The sequence below is a fragment of the Zalophus californianus genome, chromosome 13, assembly GCF_009762305.2.
Source record: "Zalophus californianus isolate mZalCal1 chromosome 13, mZalCal1.pri.v2, whole genome shotgun sequence".
NCBI classification, from domain to species: Eukaryota; Metazoa; Chordata; class Mammalia; order Carnivora; family Otariidae; genus Zalophus; species Zalophus californianus.
In genome coordinates, this window is record NC_045607.1 from 24,025,501 (window position 1) to 24,045,948 (window position 20,448).

At 39.9% G+C, this 20,448-nt stretch overlaps 1 protein-coding gene across 6 annotated transcripts in view; it reads left to right on the plus strand.

The window, feature by feature from the left end:
• TMEM245 (transmembrane protein 245) overlaps positions 1-20,448 on the plus strand; it is a 101,076-nt gene that overhangs the window by 12,097 nt on the left and 68,531 nt on the right. For 5 of the 6 annotated variants that reach the window (XM_027615242.2, XM_027615247.2, XM_027615245.2 and 2 more), the window contains exons 2-6: positions 14-131; positions 1,779-1,880; positions 15,955-16,071; positions 18,386-18,604; positions 19,921-20,090. In XM_027615242.2, coding sequence (XP_027471043.1) covers positions 14-131; positions 1,779-1,880; positions 15,955-16,071; positions 18,386-18,604; positions 19,921-20,090 — 726 coding nt within the window. The remainder of the gene's footprint in view (positions 1-13; positions 132-1,778; positions 1,881-15,954; positions 16,072-18,385; positions 18,605-19,920; positions 20,091-20,448) is intronic. The other variant, XM_027615246.2, reaches the window with a different exon arrangement.

Genomic DNA, 20,448 nt, shown 5'->3' on the forward strand with positions numbered 1-20,448 from the left:
TATTTCATTTAAGATCTGGACGTTGGTAGTTGGCTATGTGTTGACTGTTTCATTCAAGTGGAATGCAAGCACTGAACGCTACTTGAGAGCAGTTTCAATTCCTGTCTGGATTATATTGCTTTTTCATTTAGGTGGGTCCCTTTTTTCTAAGAAGGTCTAGCTTAAGATCAGCAGAGGCTGATCACGTGAATTCAAGTGAATTTTTTTTGTAGTGTTATATGTTGCATTTAGCATTCTTTAAAATAATCTTTAGAAATTGTTTTTTAATCCTTCTTTAATCTTTAATACAAATGTTATGCTTTAACATGTCTTTTAATGATATCGAATGTTCATTTTCAAAAGGTCCTTTAAAAATAAATATATCTTAAAAAGTAGAGCACCCTTGGACTGTCATGGCCACTTCTGAGTGTCAAACTTAAGGAGGATATAGATAAACAGTCAAGTGTGTGAGCAATAGTTACGGGAACCAGAGGTATTTACTGAGGATGAGAGAAGGGGACTGGGCTCCATGGGTGGATGGAAGGAGGAGATAAAATATGGAAGCCTGTTGCAAGTATTTGAAGGACTATCATGTGAAAGAGTGGTTTAAACAGATCTCTGTAACCATGAGGGAGAGATGTCAGAGCAACGAGTAGCTTCAGGGAGACAAATCTGTTCAACATCAGGACGATCTTTGTCAGCAGCTTAAAGTAATGAGTTCTCTTTACTGTTAGCTGGGTGGCTGCTGGGAGATTGCAGAGTGATTTTTTTCAGGTACTCTTTTATCTCCACATCTTAAGCTTATGGAAGCATTAGGTTCTAATAAATACAAAATTCAATAATCTAGAGCAGTAGTTAGCCTATTTAAAGTAGTTTTTAGAGCTGCTTATTGTTAAAAACCAGAGTTTTCCACACTTAACCTACTGAGCCACCATGACCTGAACTGAAGGCAGACACTTAACCTGCTGAGCCACCCAGGTGCCCCAATATCTTTTTTGCTTAATGTAGGCACTTATCACTCTAAAGATCTTTGCTTAGCGTCTGATGTGGAACAAAACGTTAACAAAACATTACTTTCTAGCTTTGCTGATTTGGAATCCTAAGGAGTATGTTATATTTTAGCAAGATCCCCTGATGTCTGATGTGACTCGTTTTGAATTTGGGGAAAGCAGCGGAGGGAAATAGGCAGTCCAGGGGGCTCTAGATCAACTCAGGGAAAAGCAAATGGCTACAGGTAGGGATGAAAAATGTTAGCATTTTTGCCCTATACACTGAGGATACACTGAAGCTTTTTGCAGTGTTCCTTTGGGCCATTTCACCCTTTCTTGAGAGATGGGAGTTCACACCCAGTGGTATTTTCAGGAAATGAAGTCATGACTTTAGGTTCTGTGCCTGATGCAGGTCATTTTGGGGTTAAGCGAAAGGCTTGAGTTCAGGATTGTCTTAAATGCTCGTGTGCCTTAGAATAGATTCGATTACTCAGGTGATAGAAGCCCGTTCAGGGTAGGCTGGCACATACCCAGTCCTTTAGAACAGGGGCCTCAGAGCAGGCCTGGATTTAACCGAGAGGAGTCCTGAACTGGGATTTCATCTGTCTTATGGCCTTTAAAAAAATTTTTTTTCCTTGTGAAATAATTTTGTTAATGACATCTATACCAAATTGTTCTGTCTACTGAGTCTTTTTTTTTTTTAATCTAACCTTTACCTTCAGATACTGTTGCTAAGAATAAACTGAGTCTTTTAAAGACAAGTGCTAGATTTTTATTTAACTAAAAATGTTAACTCTTAATAATTTTCAGCATCCCTGGCTGGCTCATGGAGAATTCCAGTGTTCCTGGTTATTGTTTTCCTGATGTCTGTGGGCACGCTCTATGAGAAACAGAATGGAAAAGAGTCTTCTGGTAAGAAATAGGGCATTCTATTAATATTACTTTAAAGAAGTATTTGGGAAAGTAGCTTTATTTAAAAAAAACATGCAATGATGAAAGTGCTTTATATCTGTTTTAAAATCTGTGGTATTTTCTGAACAGAAAATAAACATGTTTAAAATATTTTAGGTTTTAAGACTGTGCCCCACTCCCCCCTTTTTTTCATTTTTTAAAGGTATAATTCATATAAAATTAACCATTAACTTTTTAAAGGTGGATTTAGTACATTTACATTGTTGTGCAACCACTCCTTCCATCTAGTTTTAGGACATTTTATTTTATTATTTATTTTTTATTTTTTTTAAGATTTTATTTATTTATTTGACAGAGAGAAACACAGCGAGAGAGGGAACACAAGCAGGGAGTAGGAGAGGGAGAAGCAGGCTCCCCGCTGAGCAGGGATGCGGGGGTCAATCCCAGGATCCTGGGATCATGACCCGAGCCGAATGGCAGATGCTTAACGACTGAGCCATCCAGGTGCCCCAGTTTTAGGACATTTTAAAAGGAAAGGCTGTACCCATTAAGCAGCTAGCCATAAAGTTAGGTTATTTATTTGCATTCGTTCTTTTTCTTTCTTTCTCTTTCTTTCTTTCAAAGATTTTATTTATTTATTTGAGAGAGAGAGAGAGAGAGAGCATGAGCAGGGGAAGGGCAGAGGGAGAAATAGACTCCCTGCTGACCAGGAAGCCCAATGTGGGGCTCGATCCCAGGACCCTGGGATCATGACCTGAGCCGAAGGCAGACGCTTAACCTACTGAGCCACCCAGGTGCCCCAATATCTTTTTTCTTAATGTAGGTACTTATCACTCTAAACTGTCCTCTTAGAACTGCTTTTCCATCCCATAAATTTCATTTGTTGTGTTTTCATTTTCTTTGGATCGAGATACTCTTTGATTTCCTTTTTGATTTCTTCTTTGACACATTGGTTAATCAAAATTGTATTGTTTAATTTCCACATCTTTATGAGTTTTCCAATTTTTGTGTTGCTTGTTCTTTTGGTGTCCTATCTAAAAACACCATTGCCAAATTCAAGGTTGATCTTGGGTCCTGCAACTTTGCTGAATTTATTCATAAGCTTTAATAGTTTTTTGTGGCTTTTGTAGGATTGTGCATATATAAGATCATGTCATCTGTGAAAAGAGAGAGTTTTACTTCTTTCTAATTTGGATGCCCCCTTTTTTTTTTTGCCTGGCTGCTCTGGCTGGAACTTTTAGTACCAAGCTGAATATATCATTTTCTCCTCAAGAGTATTTTTGAAATGCCCTGGTTGCAAGTGATTTATATCCAGAAACAGTTTGTTAAAGACACAGGTTTCTAATGAGTTGTAAGGTAAGGCGTGGGGTGGCCAGATACTAACGGATCATCAGACTGGACATCTCCTCATCCTCCCCTGTGGAGACGATTGTGACTGGAAAGGTGGGTCTGAGCAGCACACAACTTTACTGCAACTGACATTCGTTCCTTCTTTCTGAGGGCTATACATGAAGTAAAAGCAAATTACTAATTGCAGCAGATTTTTCAAAAAATTAATTTCTCCAATATTTTGTTGTTGTTCAATTGGAGAAACGAACAAAAAGAAAATAAAAATCAGGGCGCCTGGGTGGCTCAGTTGGTTAAGCGACTGCCTTCGGCTCAGGTCATGATCCTGGAGTCCCAGGATCGAGTCCCGCATCGGGCTCCCTGCTTGGCAGGGAGTCTGCTTCTCCCTCTGATCCTCCCCCTCTCATGTGCTCTCTCTCATTCTCTCTCTCTCAAATGAATAAATAAAATCTTTTTTTTTTAAGATTTTATTTATTTATTAGAGAGAGAGAATGAGAGATAGAAAGCACGAGAAGGAAGAGGGTCAGAGGGAGAAGCAGACTCCCTGCTGAGCAGGGAGCCCGATGCGGGACTCGATCCTGGGACTCCAGGATCATGACCTGAGCCAAAGGCAGTCGCTTAACCAACTGAGCCACCCAGGCGCCCTGAATAAATAAAATCTTAAAAAAAAAAAGAAAAAGAAAAAATCATTCAAAATCCCACTGTTCACCTAAACATTAACTACTGCCTTAAGACTTGTGTGCCTTCAGACTTTAAACCACAAGAAAATTGGCTCATAGTGAATGTTCTCTTTTGTAATCGACATTTTAAACTTTATGTCATGAGCACCTTTCTGTGTCCGGTATACTTCTACATAATTCTCAGCCTCTTCATTTTATGCTAATCGCAAGGCTATTTGTGGTGTTTTGTACTGCTACCTCATAGTTTTTGTCTTCGTTTTTTATTTAAATTGCTCTTTGGTTATTATTTTGCTTGGAAACCTTCTCTCTCTGATAGTGGAAAATCAGAAAGATTTTATTTTGCTCTCTTTCCGGATTTTCTTTGCTCAACCTGTCTTCCTGGTCACAATATGTTAGACTCTGTGGTTCTATATCAGACCAGTAGACGTGAACTTCCTGTTTCGACAGCTATTGTGGAAAGCTTAGTGGTCACCACTTGTTCCTCTTGGTAGCTTTATCTCCTCTCCCCCAACTCCCCCCACCCCTTTTCTGCTAATAGTGACAATTCAGATAACTCAGCTTATCCCTCACCCTTCACCCCAGGACAGTTTTCTTTTTTTTGTTCATCTGGAAAGTCCTCTCTTTCTTTTTTTTTTTTTTTTCGAGATATATTTGACATATAGCATTGTATCAGTTTCAGGTATACAACAATGATTTGATGTTTGAACAGTACATTGCAAAGTGATTATAAGAAGTCTAGTTAACATCTGTCACCTTATGTATTTACAAACAGTTTTTTTTCTTGTGATGAGAACTTTCTCTTTTGGCAACTCTCACATATGCAGTACAGTCTTACTAGCTCTAGACACCATGCTGTACGTGACATCTCTATGATTTATTTTGTAATGAAGTTTGTACCTTTTGATCCCCTTCACCCATTTTTTCTGTCTCCTACCCCCAGCTCTGGCAACCACCAAGCTATTCTCTGTATCTGTGAGCTTGTTGTGCGTTTGTGTGTGTGTGTGTGTGTGTGTGTGTGTATGTGAGTTTCCACATATAAGGGAGATCATATGGTATTTGTCTTTCTCTGAGTTATTTCACTTAGCATAATGCCCTGAAGGTCCATCCATACTGTTGCAAATGGCAAGATTTCTTCTTCTTCTTCCCCTCCTCCCTCCCCTCCCCCTCTCCCTTCCTTCCCCCTCCTCTTGTGTACACATACCACATTTTCTTTATCCATTCATCCATTGATGGACACAGGTTTTTTCCATATCTTGGCGATTGTAAGTAATGCTGTAATGTACATGGGGGCGTATAAATCTTTTCCGGTTAGTGTTTTTGTTTTCTTTGGATAAATACACTGAAGTGGAATTGCTGGATCTTATGGTAGTTCTGTTTTTAATTTCTTAAGGACAGTGTTCTCTTCTTGACTGCTTTTGTCCAGGGCTAAGTAAGTATGTTGCTGCAAGTATATGAATGATGTAGGTTAAAATGGATTTCAGATGGGTTTTCTCTTGGGTGTAAATTCTAGTCAGCTATGGGGCGCCTGGACAACACAGTCGGTAAAGCCTCCGACTCACGGTTTTGGCTCAGGTCATGATCTCAGGGTTGTGAGATTGAGTCTTGTGTTGGCTCTGTGCTGAGCGCAGAGTCTGATAAAGTTTCTCTCACCCTCTCCCTTTGCCCCTCCCCGCTTTGCTTGTTCTCTCTCTCTCAAGTAAGTCTTAAAAAAAATTCCAGTCAGCTGGTGATAGCAGCTGAGGGAGCTGTGCGGTTGGGATTCTAAGACCAAGTTTTGAGCTGTGGGAGAAAGAAGGCCATATTTGATTATTATCATTATTATTTTTCATGTTCGATTATTATTATCAGATAAACGCAGCATAGTGATGTGCTGGCATGCCAGCCAGATTTCTGGTATTTGTATTCTAGACTATTACAAGGAAGGAAATCACAGGGACACAGAATACATGTTGAGAACAGATTTGGAAATGTTGTTTTTTGTTTTGTTTTGTTTTGTTTACTCTCATTCCAGTCTATTTCAGAATATTTTATTTTATTTATTTTTTTTAAAAGATTTTATTTATTTATTTGACAGAGAGAGACACAGCGAGAGAGGGAACACAAGAAGGGGGAGCAGGAGCGGGAGAGGGAGAAGCAGGCTTCCTGCCAAGCAGGGAGCCCGATGCGGGGCTCGATCCCAGGACCCTGGGATCATGACCTGAGCCAAAGGCAGACGCTTAACGACTGAGCCACCCAGGTGCCCCAGAATATTTTATTTTTTTTAAAGATTTATTTGTTTTGGAGAGAGAGAGACAGAGAGACTGCAGGGAGGGGCAGAGGGAGAGGGAGAGAGATCTCAAGCAGACCCCCCCCCCCAACTGAGCTCGGAGTCCGACCTGGGGCTAGATCCCAAAACCATGGATCATCACCTGAGCCAAAACCAAGAGTCAGGCACTCAACTGACTGAGCCACCCGGGCTCCCCCAGAATAGATATTCTTGATCTAGAGTCCTTTTACGGATTTCTAGTCTAGATAATCTTCATCATAAAATAAGCCTTTTCAACGTTTTTTCCCCCTAAATTTCTGAGTCTTCTTGCCCCTAGAACCTTGTTTCTTTTAGGCATCAGAACTCAACCCATCTAGTCCATATCAGGACAACCTTTCCCTTTTATTATAGTCAGTTCTGTCCTGAGATGTCACTCTAATATACTTAGGCCCAGGAAGGCTTTAATGCACTCCTGTGGCAATATGTGCGTTTATTCCTTATCATTTCCACTGTCCTATTGGAGGACGTGTCTGACGGTCAACTGTGTAGGCATCTTTCTCTGTGTCTTCTGAGCTTTGACTCTTGCTGTTGTAGGAGCTTTTAGGGTGTATGGTTCACTGGATTCACAGGATAAATCCTTTGGATCAAAGCATGAAGGCTGTTTAGTTCCTAGATCTGGAAAACTCTTCTTGTGGATCATCGTGGAGTTAGTTTCATTGGTTCCTTCTGAACCCAGGGGCCTTACTCAATGGTTTTCTCTTAGACCTTGGGAACTCTTACTTGGCATTTTCTGGAACTCCAAGATAATGGAGGGAAAAAATGTTAAGTGTCTACTGTGTTTTAAAATGTACTGTCTTTTTAAACCCATAAATAATCCTCAACCCCTCCCCCCCAAAAAAACCCTTGTAAAGTAGATATGTCCATTTTGCTGATGAAGGCATTTAATTTCAGAGTTTAAGTAACTTGCCCACACAGACGACTGGTAGAGCTAAGATTTAAAACTTAGGGTCTTGACCCTAAGCCTGGTGTTCTTCCCCTTTACTGGGCTCTTTGAACAAGCATCAGTCATCCTGAAAAGGGAGTGACTGCTGATCTCTCTTGACTCCATCGTAGTTGTGAGCTCCTCAGTCTTACCTGTGGGCCCTGTTGGCCTACCACAAGTTCAGGAACTAGCTTCTCTGCCTCCTGGATCATGTCTCATTTGGTAGAAACCTGGAATCCAACTTCAGGGTGTGCCCTTGGCTTGTGAGGAAAGAACACTCACATTGTTAATTATAGCAACATGAGTGAGGTCCTGCTGGGCTCTTTTTTTTTTTTTTAAGATTTTATTTATTTATTTGACAGAGAGAGACACAGCGAGAGCAGGAACACAAGCAGAGGGAGTGGGAGAGGGAGAAGCAGGCTTCCCGCCCAGCAGGGAGCTCGATGCGGGGCTCGATCCCAGGACCCTGGGATCATGACCTGAGCCGAAGGCAGATGCTTAACAACTGAGCCACCCAGGTGCCCCTCTCCTGGGCTCTTTAAACATGCTATCTTATTTAATTTTCTTAATAATTCAGTGGGGTTGGTACTTATTTTATTTATTTATTTATTTATTTATTAGATTTTATTTATTTATTTGACAGAGAGAAACACAGTGAGAGAGGGAACATAAGCAGGGGGAGTGGGAGAGGGAGAAGCAGACTTCCTGCTGAGCAGGGAGCCCGATGAGGGGCTCGATCCAGGACCCTGGGATCATGGCCTGAGCCGAAGGCAGACGCCTAATGACTGAGCCACTCAGGTGCCCTGGTTGGTACTTATTTTACAGGTGAAGAAACGTAGACTTAGAAAGCCATATACTCTGAGTAAATTTACACTTAGAAGTGCTTTTTCAAAAGCAAGGCAAACAAGCACCAGATGTACCTTTGATAACCTGGACACCCAGTCTGACAAGTAAGGGCAAGTACAGTTGGGTCTGTTCCTCCAAATATTGGTGATTGTTTATAAATGATCAGAAATACCTTGGCAGGGAAGGCTTAGTAGTTGCCTTAATCATTTTGGGATAACATGTAATATGAGTGAACAAGTTTGGTCCAGTTGAGCCCAAACTGGAAAAAGAAAAGGAATAAACTAAATTTCTTACTGCTCATCTGTTACTGCCTGGTCTGACATAGTCATTTAAAGAGGCCTAGAGAAACTCCTACTGGTCCATATCCAAGCCCTTGCTACTGACCAGTAGTATAATGAAGTGATACTAGGAGCCATTGAGATGGAGGCATATTTTCCACATTAGTGATAGAAACAGAAACCTTCTTCAAAGGGAACTTTGCATGCTGGGGAGATTTTACTTGGTCTGTGGTAGAGCCCCCTTCCAGTAAGCATCCTTGGATGTATTTCTGGCATCTGCCACTGTCACTGTGAACGAGCACTAAGTAGATCGAGTATCTCCTTATTTAGACTGTTCTCAAAATATATCATCCTCTGAGTATTAGAAACACTGTTCTGCCCACTGATGCGCTAGCCATATTAACAGATACTGTCCAAACATGTGATTGGTGTCTTACGTGCTAGACCATTAGTTTCCATCCCCTGGTGCTAGGCTGCTAATGTTAGTGTCCTGCTTGTTTGGCCTTGTGTTAGGTCCCTGTTATTTGGGCCTCCACTTGACGCTGGCCCTGTCCCTGGGTAGATTGATACTTGAAACCTTGGATGCTCTTTCCTTTTTTTGTTTATAGTTCTGAGGTCCCAAGATTATGTGCCCTTGTCTGTGTGCCTATTTTTAGCTGGGGTTTCTTTTCGAGTACCATGACTTTGCCTGGATTCTCTCTCCTGGCGTTCTTGTGTTTTTAGTTCATCATTTCTGCCAGAACCCTTGGGGTTTTTGAAGTGATTTCACTAAGGCAGAAATCATTAAAGTGCCTGTTTGATAAATAAGAGCAGTCATCAGATCTTACATCCATAATTTTCAGGTACTCTGGATTTTCCCTGTGTGCTACTCTTTTCATTCCTTTGCAAAGTTTCGGGCACTCTAAAAATTTGTCATTGTTTGTGTATCAACGAGGATGATATTGCATAGTTTTCATTGATTTAGCTATGATTCACTGAATATTTACTGCATTATTTTAGTGACATCAAGTTGGAGAGTCTTTAAGCGATAATTGTGAAGGTTTAATTTACTAGTCTTTTCCTTGAGTCTGTCAGTGCCTACTGGATGCAAGATATTTCACATAACTCTGTGGGGAGATCTAAAAATGTGGCTAAGGGCATAAGATCTAGGAAAATGGCAGTACAATGAAGTAGAAAGGGGATGAGAAGCACAGACAAATACTACAGGAGTGCTAGTGGCTTATGCTCATAGTTTATACTATCAAAGCCAATGGTTTTGAAATAGCTAACATTTATTGAGCAAGCCCTTCATACCAGGCATTGTTCTGATTATTTCATATGTATTGTTTCACTTAAATGTCACATGAAATAGGATTTTATATAAGTCCCATATTTGAGGATTTTAAGTAACTTGCCCATGGCCATCTAGCTAGTAGGGAATAGACCTGGGATTTGAACCTTCACCTGTGCTCTCAGCCACTGGGCTGCACGGATTGTACTGCCTGGGTGCCTAGTAAATATGAGATGCTCCATTCTCCCTCTGCATCCTTGCATCTCTTCGCTCTTCTCATTGTACCGTATGTCCTGGCCTTATTGGACTTCTTCGAGTTCTTTGAACAGGACACTCTGCTTTTCCTTGCCTTTGTGTCTTTACACCTGCTTTCTTTTGTCTTTTGGGAAACATTTTCTCCCTCTGCCTTCTGAGATACCAGCATCTTCCTCTCCAAGATAGACTTGCTGTGTCTTTTTTTTTTTAAATCTGGATAACATATTTAAATGGATTTAAAGAGTGGCATCTTTTACCATTCTTGTCAGATAGCACCTTTGGAAGTCCTTCCCTGACCTCCCAAGCATGGATTAGGTTTCCGTTTTCTGTGCTCCTCAAATATGCTACACTCGTGTTTACATTAGCTCCTAATGTACTGAATTGTAACTGATAATCTAAATATCAGACTGAGCTTGGGACTTGGCTCTCAGCCTCTTATCTCAGCATGTAGCCTAGTCACCTGTTTGGTGAATGAGGACTTAATGGGAGTTGAGAAATATAAGTCAAACTGCAGCCAAACTGAAAATCCATAATTAAGGAGCTATAACATTGTTACTGCGGAGCAACTTAATACAAGGGACTTATTTTTCAGAATCTCTCAAAGATGAGTCACTATTTGATTAAATTACTTGTGAAGAGGTGGGTTTAGTAATTTAGGACTCTTGACTAGTCTTTAATCTTACATAAGGGGGAATACTTTGAATTCTGACTGGAAGTCTTTTTCTATCTCTGCTGTGCTGTCCCAGGCCATTAGTCATCAGGCATTCCCATCCTCTGCTCTCGAGTGGAACCTAAGAAACCTCTCTTGGGTGCACAGAAAGCTAAGTCCTGTCTTGTCTCCGGTGTAATCAGTTTTTGAAAATTCTGTCTGGAAGTCTAAAAAAAGCATGTTAATATGTTCAAATCTTCCTCTGTTTCCCCTCCATGGTTGTCAACATGGTATTCCCTTGTGGTTATCTGTATAACCATAATCTGGAAACTTGGGGCTTACCTTTGACCCTTCATGTCTTTCATTTCCTTCATGGGTTCATCATCACGTCTGGTCCACTTTGACTACTCCCTGACTCTTCAGTGCGACCACTTTTCTGACATCTCCCCTGCTAGCTACTGCAGACCACGCTATCATCATGTCTTGCCTGTAGAATTGCCGTTAACTTCTCTCCCTGTACCCATTCTTGGGCCCCTCCAATCTGCTCTTGACCAGACAGCAAGAGTCATCTTTTTATATCTCAAAACTGTTCATTTATTTATAAACCAGGCGTCTGGGTGTGCTCCTGAAGGGGCAACATGAGAGATCCTTGCAGTGATGAACCTGTCCTATATCTTGTGTCCATGATAATAATCCTGATCACAATATTATGCCTCAGTGTTGCAAGATGTTACCACTAGGGGAAGCTGCGTAAAGGGTACACAAGATCTCTCTTTCCTCCTTTCTTAAAATTGCACGTAAAGCTACAATTATCTCAATAACATTTCAGTAGAAATATTATTACCCTGTTTAAAATTCTTCACTACTTTCCTACTCCTTTCAGAATAAAGCCTAAAGTACTTTGATCTTCTGTGACGTGCATCCTCTGACTCACCATGTCCAGCCTGGTTTATTCGATACCGGTTTCCTGCTAGCTGTGATCCAGACACGGACCTTCTTACACTCTCTTTAACATGCTAGTGTGTTCGCTTACAGCCTTCCTACTCACTTCCTTCTGCCCAAAATACTCTCTTTACATTCTCTTGATGAATTCCTTCTCATCCTTTGTATATCAGCTTCATTTTCTTTTCTTTTTTTGGCATTTTATTTTATTTTAATTTAAATTCAATTTAATTAACTTAGTGTATTATTAGTTTCAGTGGTAGAATTTAGTGATTCATCGGTTGCATATAACACCCAGTGCTCATTCCATCAAGTGCTCTCCTTAATGCCCATAACCCAGATACCCCACCCCCCCACCCATCTCCCCTCTAGCAACCCTCAGTGTGTTTCCTGTAGTTAAGAGTCTCTTATGGTTTGTCTCCCTCTCTGTTTTTGTCTTATTTTTCCTTCCCTTCCCCTATATTCATCTGTTTTGTTTCTTAAATTCCACATATGAGTGTAATCATGTATTTGTCTTTCTCTGACTTATTTTGCTTAGCATAATACCCTCTAGTTCTGTTTACGTCATTGCAAATGGCAAGATTTCATTCTTTTTGATGGCTGAGTAATCTTCTGTGTGTGTGTGTGTGTGTGTGTGTGTATGTATATACACACACACACTATATATATATATATATACACACACACACACACACATATATATATATATATATATATATCCCACCTCTTCTTTATCCATTCATCTGTCGATGGACATTTGGGCTCTTTCCATATTTTGGCTATTGTGGACATTGCTGCTATAAACATTGGGGTGCATGTGCCCCTTCGATCCCTATGTTTGTACCCTTTGGATAACTACCTAATAATGCAATTGCTGGGTCCTACAGTAGCTCTATTTTTAACTTTTCCAGAGTGGCTGCACCAGTCTGCATTGCCACCTGCAGTGTAAGATGGTTCTCCTTTCTCCACATCCTCACCAACATCTGTCATTTCCTGAGTTGTTAATTTTAGCCCTTCTGACAGGTGTGAGGTGGCATCTCATTGTGGTTTTGATTTGTATTTCCCTGATGCTGAGTGTTATGGAGCATTTTTTCATGTGTCTGTTGGCCATTTGTATGTTGTCTTTGTAGAAATGTCCATGTCTTCTGCCCATTTCTTGACTGGATTATTTGTTTTTTGGGTGTAAGTTCTTTATAGATTTTGCATACTAGCCCTTTATCTGATAAGACATTTGCAAATATCTTCTCCCATTCCATAGGTTGCCTTTTAGTTTTGTCAACTATTTCCTTTGCTGTGCAAAAGCTTTTTATCTTGATGAAGTCCTAGTAGTTCAGTTTTGCTTTTGTCTCCCTTGCCTTTGGTGATGTGTCTAGCAAGAAATTGCTGCAGTCGAGGTCAAAGATGTTGCTGCCCATGTTCTCCTCTGGGACTTTGGTGGATTCTTGTCTCACATTTAGGTCTTTCATCCATTTTGAGACTGTTTTTGTGTGTGGTGTAAGGAAATGGTCCAGTTTCATTCTTCTGCATGTGGCTGTCCAAGCTTCCCAACACCATTTGTTGAAGAGACTGTCTTTTTTCCATTGGACATTCTTTCCTGCTTTGTCAAAGATGAGTTGACCATAGAGTTGAGGGTCCATTTCTGGGCTCTCTAATCTGTTCCATTGATCTATGTGTCTGTTTTTTGTGCCAGTACCATACTGTCTTGATGATTATAGCTTTGTAATATAGCTTGAAATCTGGAATTGTGATGCCTCCAGTTTTGATTTTCTTTTTCAACATTCCTTTGGCTATTCGGGGTCTTTTTTGGTTTCATACAAATTTTAGGGTTCTTCGTTCCAGCTCTGTGAAAAGAGTTGATGGTATTTTGGTAGAGATTGCATTGAATGTGTAGATTGCTCTGGGTAGCATAGACATTTTAACAATATTTGTTCTTCCAGTCCATGGGCATGGAATGTTTTTCCATTTCTTTTTGTCTTCCTCAATTTCTTTCATGAGTGTTCTATACAGAGTACAGATCCTTTACCTCGTTGGTTAGGTGTATTCCTAGATATCTTACGGTTTTTGGTGCAATTGTAAATGGGGTCAATTCCTTGAATTCTCTTTCTTCTGCCTCATTGTTAGTGTATAGAAATGCGACTAACTATTGTGCATTGATTTTATATCCTGTGACTTTGCTGATTTCCTGTATCAGTTCTGGAAGTTTTTTGGTGGAGTCCTTTGGGTTTTCTACATAGAGAATCATGTCATCTGCGGAGTGAGAGTTTGACTTCTTTGCCGATTTGTATGCCTTTTATTTCTTTTTGTTGTCTGATACTCAGCTTCATTTTCATTTCTTAAAGAGAAGCTATTCCTGATTCTCCAGACTAAGTCAGATTTTTTCTGTTAGGAGTTCATAAAATAGTATATTTCCTTTATAGCAGTCACTATAGTTTGAATGCATTCACATTTCTGTGGTTTCTTTTTTTAGTTTTTTATTTTTAAGTAATGTGTACACCCAGTATGGGGCTCAAACTCACAACCCCAAGATTAAGAGTAGCACACATGCTCTATCAGGTGAGCCAGCCAGGTGCCCCTCTTTTTTTTTTTTTTTTAAGGTGAATTAACAAATTATTTCCTAAGTACGATAAGAATTTTTTTTTTTCCATGTGGTTCTTTAATTCGTATCTGTCTCTTCCACTAAACTCCATGGGGGCAGAGTCTGTGTCTTTATTCCTAGCATTCAATACAGTGAGTAATGAGAACCTGTGAGACATGAAAGACTTTCTTTCTTTCTTTTTTTTTTTTTTAAGATTTTATTTATTTATTTGACAGAGAGAGAGACAGCGAGGGAGGGAACACAAGCAGGGGGAGTGGGAGAGGGAGAAGCAGGCTTCCCGCCGAGCAGGGAGCCCGATGTGGGGCTCGATCCCAGGACCCTGAGATCATGACCTGAGCCGAAGGCAGGTGCTTAACGACTGAGCCACCCCGGCGCCCCGACAGTGTCTTTCCCTCCCAACCTGTTCCCGTATTGGCGTGTAAGAAACACCCTACATACTTAGGCCGGAAGAATAGGTCCCAGTTGTTCTCTTCCCAGATCATGAGTTTGACTTTCTCTTGGATTGCCTAAAAACAAACCTCTGTTAGGCATTTATTCAAGGAAGAATAGGATATGGTTGAGTAAGATGAATGCTCTCGATCCGGATGGTTCGGTCTACTGGTGAGCCATTTCAGGGCCTGGCCTGCTTGTCTCTGGGAGATGGCCAGCCTTGGATTTGTTGAGTAGGTGGAATTCATTTGGAGCTGAAATTCATTGGCTTTCTGAATGGTCAAAGCTATTTCCATTGGTTGGCAGAATTCTCTGTTGTTACATTGTATATTGGCCTACCAAAAGTGAGGTCCCACCTCTCTGATTGTGGGTGTATGATTTGGTGAGTGTTAATGTTCTTAGTTGTGGACAGCAGAATCCACACTAGCTAGAATAGAAAGAGATATTGGTTAGCATATAGAATTTTGGGGAAGACCAGACAATTAAGCTTGGATCTGACAGAGGCAGAAGCAATATAACCGGGAAAAGTGCTCAGTGACACCAAAGAACTATTTGAGCAGAAATGCCACAGCTGCCACAAAGTTAGAGATCAGATAGCAGAACTTTTAGAACTTCTGCTAAGTAAGTTCCTGCAGAAAAACCATATGCCTCCATGACTATTTGACACGCGAGTGCCCAAATCACAGTCAGTCCCACTTTGGTCTTCTGGGTCTTGTACAGGTGTGCCTGCTTGGTAGAAACTGCCTTATACATGGGACCTTAGCTGCAAGGGAATCTAAGGAATATAGTCTGTAGCTTTCCAGTCTCTTGGAGGAGGAAAGCATGCTAGAACCTGGTATTGGGTGAGCTAGTCTGTGTTGTCTGCCATAGCAGATTAAGAGCTGACCATTACAGACAGACCTCATTAGTCAGTAAGTGTTTTATTTGAGTTTAGTGCAAATGATTAAGCTTGGTGTACTACCTTTTAGGAACTTAACATGGGAACATATAACATGAAACAGTAATATATTTTAGACTCTCAGTGGTGGATTTTTGCCTCCATAAGTTATGCACCTTATGGAGCTATATGGTTTTGCATAGTACCCATATGTTTGCCTCTTCATTCATGAAATGTTCTTATCGAGGGCACTGAGTGTTGGCTGTTCCGTACGGTACTGGGAGCTAGTAATGCAAGGGAGAGTAAGACAGTCTGCATTCAGGAAACTCACAGACTTGGTGTGGCAGTGTTTTTCAGCAGAGATGTGCATTTACATTAAGTTGTGAAGTTAAAAAGTAAAAAAGCAGGACTCCACATTTAGATCTCCACTCTGAGCTGCATGCACCAGTGTGAAGTTCTTAAGGGAGACTGATATGCAGAGTCCAGGAGCCAGATTTTTAGCAGACTTTCCTATTGATTCTTAAGCATTCTCCCTTGGTAAAGAGGCCCTGGTCCAGTGGATCAGCTAATAACCATTTTGTTTTGTTGCTTTTGAAATCTTAGGGCTATGTTTCCGCTTGTAACAGTTGTTTCCCACTTTGCTTTAAAAAGTTGTAAAAACACATACTTGTTTTACAGGAGCAGAGTTACCAGGGCAGGTTATTTCCATGGCAGCTTCTACTCTGGCAACCCTGGCCATCTCCATCACAGGGTACGAATCAAACCCTGAGGACCCGCCCTCCACCCATCCTGCAGGTGACTGACTTTACGAAGAAATGTTTTCAAAATCATTCTGAAAATGAAAGACGCTTTATAAAGGATAAACTTAAGGACATGAGCATCACAGAATGCAATTTACTGGTCCTTCCTTTTCCTTTGATTTCTCTTTTTCACTATTTCCTCCTCTCATCTTTGTTCTCACATAATCACTTTTTTCATGCTTTTAATTATTTACCTTTTTATGTTTCTTATCTTGAATCTTCATCTTTTCCCTTTTTTTTAAAAAAAACTTTTCTTATTTTTCTTTTGTTATTCCTTCTCACTTTCCTTTCATTTTATTTTTTTTTTTCTTGGTGCCCTCTGTACCTTTTCCATATTTTTTCCCACTTAATACTTTCCTGGATTTTCCACTTCTGTAGCTGTCAGTTCTTCTTCATTGTTCTATTTTGCTCTCTTTACATTTGTTCTCTTTACATTTTGCTTTTGTTGTTGACCCAACTTTTTCTTTCTTTCTTTCTTTTTTTTTTTTTTTCTCTCTTACAGTCATCCATTTCTCTGGCATTTCTTGCTTTCCTTCTCAAAGTTTGCTTTGCATGCCTCATGCTGTTACTATATTAACTGTTTCCCCTAAAGTGGACTGTTTGGTTGTTCTGGATACCATGCTTCTAAGAGATCCAGCTGGTAGATTTACATCAGCTTTAAAGTCACACTGTCCTCACACAGGGTTTAGGAATGGAAAGGGCCATCTCTGTGCCAAGCAGTCTACTAGTGCCAGGGGATTTTCAGTTACAGAATATTTTTGGTGAGCTCTTCCTGAACAACTGACTTTCGAAAACTCTTGAAAGGAGGGATCAGCTAAGAAAAGTCATTTGGAGTGGTAGGAAACACATTTTTATTTCACATTGAATCATGTTTTCTGAATGAAGGAGGGGATGATGTTTTTGTTTTGGACTTACTCTTCTAAGTATCTACCACACCCACCAACATGATGTATCCAAATTAGAAAGATTCTTAAAGAGCAGAGTCAAACAGAAGCGTATTATAACTAGTTTGGGCTTTAGCCCCAGACCTCAGGGTGGAATGTTAGTTCTGGTGAGATGGGCCAACATACGGTGTTGCTAGTATGTCAGTAGTAACAGTTTACTCACAGATAAACATTTAACATTAGGAGAGGCACTAAGGACATTATAATACAGCACTCAGAGGGCTACTGTGTAGTTCCTTATGAACATTATGAAATGAGAGGGAAGGTTGTCTTTCAGCAGTATTTAGGGAGCACCCACTGTATGTCAGGTACTATTCTGTGTGCTGTTCAGCGGAGGGAGAACAAGACAGACAAGGTCTTAGCTCTCCTGGAGGTGACATTCAACTGAAGGAAGAAAGTGCGACAGGGTAAGTGGAACACGATATAACTACATAAAACTATGTAAAAACTATGGGACAGTATGGGGGTTCTTGGTTCTTTCCTTTATTTTTGAGACTTCATGAAATATAATATACTTTTGTCATTAGCTTTTTTAATGGAAGGCAAAATGCGAGTTGTAGGGTGTTACTCATTTTCATCATCATGGCATATACTAAATAATATTAAGACTTAGATGATTTCTGAGGTATATGGTATTTTTTGGTAAAACCAGGAAATAGAAATAATATAACCCTATAGTAAAAGGTAACTTGGTAGTTGCATTGTTAGAAAACAGTACTTTATGTGAAATCATTCGGTATGATCTCCTTTATTTGAAAATTCCTCACCCCCAGCAATATGTCATTGTTTTATTTCTCATTCTAAGGGAACGACCTGTTTCAAAGCCCTGGGTTTGTTTTTATAAGAGCAGTTGGCTCCATTTTAGGTGAAATGACACTGAAAAGCCATTCTGTATCAGAAATACATATATATCTAATAAAATTATATTAAAAGAGGCGGCATTTTTAGATGTAGGAATTCTGTATCTTAATATTGTTGCTTTATATGGTTTGAGGAGTTTTCATGGGGTAATTATAATTCTCAGCTATTTTGTCATAGTTTTTTGTTTAAATTATATTATATATATAAAACTTTGAACAGTGTGAAGTGCATACAGTAAAATGTAAAAAAAATCACCATACCCAGCTCTACCCCCCAACAAACTCAGTTTCCCTAGATTTAAATACGGTCAGTAGTGTAATTCTCCACACGTTTTTCAGCGCATATGCAAGCATACATCCAGATCTTCGTTTCTTTTTTAACCCAGTGTAATCATACTATCAGAGTCCATTTTGAAGGCTTACAATAGAGTAGCTTAGTGAATTGCTCTGTAGGACTGCTAACTAATGTGGACTAATATGGTGATGATTTTACCCCCCTTTTCAGAAACCATGGACAGAGGAGAGCCCCCTCCAGCGCTCTCTTCCTCTCCTTCACCTTCCTCCCCTTCACCCACTCTGGGCAGACAAAGGCCTGAAATGGGAACGTTTGTCAGGAAGAAGAAGACCAGTGACATCTACTTTGTGTCCCTCGTTTGGGCCATTATTGGAGTCCAACTCTGGTTGAACCTGTGGATTGTACAGTTGCTGCCAGTGCCTATTGCCGGTAATTGGTCCCTTATGGTCTGGTCTTGGAAGACTTCTTTTTCTTTAAATTTTGGATTTTAATATTTGAGGTAATATTACTCTCTTTTAAGATAAAACAACTGTATATTTAAAGCTGTCTTCTGAGAATGGAAAAGTAAGTAATTCAGGTGAATTTTAGAAGAATCTTTTATTTCATGCTTTACTGATTGTTTGGGCTTAACCTCTTACTGCAGTCAGAACCTTTGCCAAATTTACTTGTTTATTTTTTTATTTTTTAAAAGATTTTATTTGAGAGAGAGAATGCGTGTGTGCAAGCACGAACAACGGGGAGGGGCATAGGGAGAAGCAGACTCCCTGCTGAGCAGGGAGCCCGATGCAGGGCTTGATCCAGGACCCTGAGATCAGGACCTCAGCCACCCAGGTGCTCCCCTTTGCCAAATTTATTAAGTCCTCGGTTGATGCTCTGGGTCCTGCCATCCAGATACCGCCTAAATTTGATTAGTCCTTTCTTTATCAAAGCTTTTCATTATTGATTTAAACATAATTTCCTTTTTGAAAGCCTGTTTTCCACCATGGTTTAAAAATCTAAACTCATAAGACCATTTACCTTCTAGATCCTTAGTTTTAAAACTTGTGATTCTCATTAACTTGGACAGTTAATGAAATAGTTACCTTTTAAAAAAAAAAATTTTTTTAAAAAGATTTGTTAGGACCAGAACACTGTATAGTGCTTGTTCTTAGAGAACATAGAATATGAGGTCGAAGTTTGTATCTGCTTCTTGCATTCTCAAACAGAACTTCTGTTTGGCAATTGGAACTAGTCACAAAGTACATACCATAGCTATGCTTTCTGTTAAGGAATTTATAGAAATGTTTAGTGAAATAGTTTAAATTGCTCTTTCTGAATTGTTCCGTACATTTTTGGTTTTGCCAAATGATTTATTTTATACTGCCAAATTGTGTCAGGTACTGTTGGAACCCCCTTCTCTTTAAAAGTTGTTAGCAGGAGTTAACATTTATCCTAGGCATTTCTTGACCTTCAGCCTATCATAACAATTTGACATGGTTTGGGAGAGCAGGCTTTGAACAGGGGGCCCCCAGAACATTTTCTACAGCCTGTAATTACTCTGGGCTTATTCTGGAGACCATAGGTGCTTTCCTAGGACCTCTCTAGAGATTTAAAAATGTTAATGATGGAATTGCCTTTTTTTCTTAATTGATTTTTATTTAATATTAGCTTCACTGTTTTAGAAAGGTCACATGAAATTAAAGGACCTTTTCACGTTCTGACTTTGTAATCTATGTTTTGGTTTTATATGCATTCCTTTCTTCTAGTTTGGATCCTCAAAAAGCTTATTATTCACTTTGGAGTTGTGGACTTCCTGGAGAAACGCTGCCTCGTGTGGTGGCAGGCCGTGGAGCACTTCCTCAGGGAGCGGCAGGAGGCTCTCGCCCCGTGGCCAGTTGTTGGGCTTGGAAAATTCTTGTTAAAAGTCGATAGCAAGGTATTGTATTTTAAGACTTGGGCTGTTTTAATGGAGTTTATATATGCATATATTCCATGTCATGGTATTTGGTATTCATACTATGATTGTCGATAACACATTTTATGTCTACATCTGTTATGAAATTTAAAGTTTAGAATTATGGCTTATGTAAGGGTAGGATAGATTTAGTTTAAGTCAGTATTTTGTAAGTAGTTTTCCCTCTTAAAAATGGGAGAAGAGGATGTTATGGAGCACCTGTTCAACTCCCTCATTTTATAAGGATCAAATTGAAATCTAGAGGGGCTATGTGATTTGTGTACAATTATATTGCCAGGTAATGCCGCCTCAGTGCAGTATTTCTGGAGTAATTCCTACA